The 4866-nt window shown below is 45.5% G+C and overlaps 1 protein-coding gene across 1 annotated transcript in view; it reads right to left on the bottom strand.

Annotated features, from left to right (window-relative positions):
* Positions 1 to 1052: 1052 nt before the first annotated feature.
* Positions 1053 to 4866, bottom strand: part of LOC102375691 (thyroid adenoma-associated protein homolog) — a 33708-nt gene continuing 29894 nt past the window's right edge. The window contains exons 29-31 of the mRNA XM_014518956.2: positions 4473 to 4739; positions 2812 to 3017; positions 1053 to 1977 (exon numbers count right to left, since the gene is read on the bottom strand). Of these exons, the coding sequence (XP_014374442.1) occupies positions 1718 to 1977; positions 2812 to 3017; positions 4473 to 4739 (733 nt within the window). The 3' untranslated portion in view covers positions 1053 to 1717. The remainder of the gene's footprint in view (positions 1978 to 2811; positions 3018 to 4472; positions 4740 to 4866) is intronic.

The following is a 4866-nucleotide window of genomic DNA, read 5'->3' as shown; positions in this document are numbered from 1 at the left end:
ATGTTCAAACAGTGTCCCCAGCTTTACGTGGATAGAGCACCTCTCTCTTAGGGGTTTGCACTGCTATGACTGCCTCCGAGTAATTACAGTGCTGGGCTTTTCTCCGACTGTGACGTAGTTGGCCCAATAAAAGCTTTCACCCTAAGAAATCCTTGCCTCTCACAATTTCTAGACCATCGCGGCTACATCACTTACACTCCCTTTAAACAAACTCCTTTAAATGTTAGTGAGATGTATCTGTGTGTGTTGATATTTATATCCATGTGTATACATAATATAGTTGTATATAAAGCACATGCCTCTTTGTAAAACAAAGCAGACAGGGCTTCACTTGAGAGTTCATAGGCTAAAACAATCCAGAAGGAAACCCTCAAACATGGAAAGGCAAGCAGAACAGACAGGCGAGGAGTTACCATCCATCCTTACAGTGATCGGATGAGTTCACTGTAAAGGTCAGAAGTGTTGGAGCCCTGCAGTTCTCGCTTGAAATCAGCCTAAAATTTACATTCAGTTAGAAGTTCTGACACTTCAAAGCTCAATAAATGTTATTTTTAAAATACTTTGAGGAAAACATTTATCTGCCATGTCTGTTGCCTTAAAATGTAGAATCAACGCATGAAACAACAGCACTGATGAGTCAACTTCTACAACAGGTGTTTACTCGTTTCTTCTGTCGTATCTGTATTTCAATAAAAGCTGTCAGTGAAGCTAGGATTCCTTTGCTTTCCACAAAGTGGGAAGCAGAGGAAAGCTGTTGGAGGCCTTGCTGAGTACAAGTAGTAAAATATCGACTATCCTGTGTGCCTGTAACTCTGGAGAAGGGGCTGTACTGGGGAGACACATGCTGCACAAGATGAAGTCTCTGGTACCAGAAGGTCATTGCTTCAGCAGTTTGGACTAGACCATGGGAACTGAGTAAGGGAAGCTGAAACTAAGAATGTGTCAGGACCCTGGGAGATCAGAGGGCATTTGCTAACTTACTGAAACCCTTTTAAAACAGAAACCCCACAGAATGCCTTATAATAGTGAACAAAATCTGAGCCCGACTGGGATTCTTTATGCATGATAAAATCCATGGCAGCTATAGTTTATTACATCATATGGTGGCTCCTTATAACAGGAGACAAATTCCTGGTTAAAAACTGTAAGTTCAGAAACTTAAAAAAAGTAAGTTCAGCTGAGTAGATGGATGAGAGCTGGAAATGACCATTGTCCCTTGGGGAGTAGCTCGCTTTATTCTCATGAAAACAGAAGGCAGCCTTTGTGTGGGTTTTGGGAGCACCGATGAGGCACTTGGAGCTCTTTATGAAGAGCAGGAATACAGGCCCAGGCCGACACCTTACTAAAATTTTGTCCTGTTGGGAGATCTTTATAAGGTTGCTACTAACGAAGAACTGAAAACTGTCACCTCCTAGTCTGATTCAAAGAACACGGGGCTGATAAAAGAAGTCTGATCTGGGATACCTTTAAGATAAGGAGAAGGTAAAATTATTCCAGATAGCAGGCCCTCAAAGCACTACCCTTTCCTGCCTGTTGAATTGGGGTTACCTGAGTTATGTCAGTTAATTGACCATTCTGGCTGGCTACCAGCAGAGGACAGAGCAGAGATCCAGCAGTGTCTCAGAACAGACACACGGTGCAGCATTCATATACAACTCTGCACTTCCGCTAAGGCTCTCAGTGACACAGCACAGCACTGTCCTGTCACAAAAGACTATCAGAAAGCCCTGGCATCTGTTGCCCCATGGAGTGAGGCGGAAATAGGAGCCATTCCCTGCTGAGCCAGGAGTCCCTCTACCAGCACAAGCTCCCGCCTCAGCTCCTGGGAAGAACAGCTGATTTCGGAAGCACTGGCATTGGTCTGTTCCAGAGTCTCCAGAGCACGAGCCAGCAGCCTCGCGTTCACCAGCAGCACAGTGGTGGCAGTATGCACCTTGGCACATGCCAGTGCCTTCATGTGCAGTGGTGTAATGGCATCTACAACACAGGGAGCAGAAAAAAGATACATTAATTGGTTTTCTGTGCACATCAGTCACTTGTGAGGACAGATATGATGACAAACATTCCCATCCTACAGCCCTGTTTCTCTTCTGCAATCTGCTAACTGACAAACCTAATTCATGTGTCAACAGTGAAAGCAGACAGAGCTACTGTATCAGAAGCTGAACTACCAATGAGAAACCTACAAAGCAGGACAGGGAGTCACTCTAAATTCCCCCAATAGACCACAAGCTTTGTTCAAGGACAGGTGACTCTAAAAGAACAGCCATCACCCCAGACGTGATTTGGTGCTTAAGCCTGTTCTATGCTGCTCAGTATATTTAGTGTCTTCATTTACAAAACTCTCCAGTATATAAGATGGAGCCTGGCAGCTCCACTGGCTGTTTGCCTCTCTATACCCAGGGATACATTGGGCGCAGCCAGATAGCTCTAGGACTCAGATTCTACTGCATGTTTCCTGGCTGATGGCAGAGAGCTGATTATGGAGGTAACAGTAGGGGGATTTTGAGATGCAATTCCCAAGTGACCAAAGCCTCCAAGCCCATATATCCTTGAAAGCATTGTTCATGGTCTATTAACAAGATGCAGCTGAACTCTGGAAAGCTGGTCAGAAACCAGTTTGTGTTCTGCTTACTCCATCTTTTAGAGCCATAACTCCACCGCTAGAGAACTGAAAGGACTGGCGCATCATGTAGGCCCTGTGTATAATGAAGTCTGTATGTTCTGAATGGATGTTGCATACGTGCTGTGGGCTACCTGCCAGCCCACTGTGGAAAAGGAATTAGATGCTCTGCCAGTGTAGCTACATACCTTGGCTCCACCAGTCCTTGCACTGCTGCAAATTGTGTAAGATACCAGGACCAGTGGCTCTCAGCCAGCATAACACAGACTCCCAAAGCTGGGTGGATGTGGACACACCGTCTAGCAGTTGGAGGAGGAAGGGGAGCAGTAGTCGGGATAAGACAGCTGGCTCTGCAAAAACATTTGGTTCATCCTCCTTATACAGACTGATGACTCTGAAAGGCAAGCCAGGTCCCATGGTGAACCTTGTGTGGGGTCTGATTCATCTGTTCCTTTCCCCACCATGCACACAGAAGCTACTGTTGAATTTCACAATGACCTGTTGGGGTGATACTGAGGCAGTGGGGGCTGTATAACCTGACAAACACCACGTGGGGATTTTCACATATATAACTAAACCCACAGGACTGTGGGCCTCTTGCATTTATTCTATTTCCCAGTCCTGCTGCTGCTTTGATTCCTCATGGCACTGAAAGATTACAGGCCTGCTTTTTAGGAGGATGGGTCCCTCCTCCTGCTTGAAGATGCTGCTAACAACATAGAGCACTTGTAGAGCAAGTTGTCACAACCTTATACCATCATCAGCTTCTGATTCAGAACAGCTCCCTTGGAAGAGACTTGTGTTCAAAGCCATGATGGTCAAATGTGGGTGCAAGGTGCTGAGGAAGCACAGCCAGCAGTGAAGTCCTGGGAGTTGGGTATTCAGCCTCTCGAAAGAAACTTTGGACATGGTGCTCAAAAATGGACCTTGGGTGCCTGACCTCTGGCATCTGCGTTTGAGAATCATAGTTGAAGCGACTTGCCTGAGGATTGCTTCCTGTCACAGAACAGGAATCGGGTTTGCCTCCTAGCCCTGGCCCCTCTGCTCTTGCTTGGTCTAAATCCCACTTGGAAATTTTTATCAAGGACTTGACCTAAGCTGATCAGTCTTTTTGCAGGGCCTATTTTTGCATCTGCTCTTAGCAAAGCGATTCTTTGGTGAAACCTCTTAAATACCACATGAAATGGTTTCTTACCTGGGGATAGAGAAAACCACACTGTATTTGTTCTCTTCAGAGACAATGACTGAGCACCTCCATATTGGAATTGCTAGTGCACAGGGAACTGGTGATCATGTTTTTAAGCTGGATATCAAAAACTAGTCATTTGGTTTCTCTGATAAAGCTTTTCTGATTTTCCTTGCTTCTTGGAAATGCATGCTTCTTGGTCCTTATCTGCATAATGGTTGCTTTGTGATGCACTGCTGGCATAGCTAATGATGGGCAGATGGCTCCAGCATATGGGTTTACTACTGTTGCACTGAACCATCATAGAAGCATTCTTACGTCTAGAGCCAATGCGGGGGGACATGGCTGGGAGAAATCAGGCATGCTCAAGGCTTCCTTTACCATAGCAAACCCCAGTGTCTGTATCAGCCCCTTGAAGCTATTAAGACAGAGAAAGTTGGAACAGCTATTCTATTATATACTGAGAGTTTGGATCAGAGTGAAGTGAATCTAAGATAGGAGGAGCACAAAGATGCATTTCCTTTTCAGGTGCTTTGTATCCTTCTTGGCCACAACACAAAACTTCAGGCACATGGATTGTGTGTGTGATGGACTGCATGTGCATGAGCCTATGCATACGCGTGCATCTGACCTTATCGGCAATTTTATGATCATGCTACTCACTTCTTGGCCTCCAGCTCTTTCAAAATGCTGCTGAGATCTACTTGGGGGAGATGGCACAGCAAAGCATCAAAGGTTTTTTGGTGACCCCCAAACTTTTCCAGGAGAAGCTGCAGCAGGCATATGAGCCCTCTGTTACCCTGGATGAAGACACAACTCTCTCGAGGTGATGTTCCTGAGACCTGCCGAACATAGCTGGCAAAGACTGCAGCTTCCCGCCTTACTTCCTGAACCTCATCCTGTAGCAGGTAAATGCCCACATCTATCAGCCTGAGTGGAAAAAGAAAGCAAATGGCATTCCACAGTGCAGGGACTATGCATTCTTAAGCCATATAAATACAATGCTGGGGGATAAATTGTTTTTTTCGCTGTGAAGAATTAACAGGAAAGTCCTGCT

Source organism: Alligator sinensis, unplaced genomic scaffold (genome assembly GCF_000455745.1).
Source record: "Alligator sinensis unplaced genomic scaffold, ASM45574v1 scaffold570_1, whole genome shotgun sequence".
In the NCBI taxonomy this organism is placed as follows: domain Eukaryota; kingdom Metazoa; phylum Chordata; order Crocodylia; family Alligatoridae; genus Alligator; species Alligator sinensis.
This window is presented reverse-complemented; position numbering and strand designations above follow the sequence as displayed.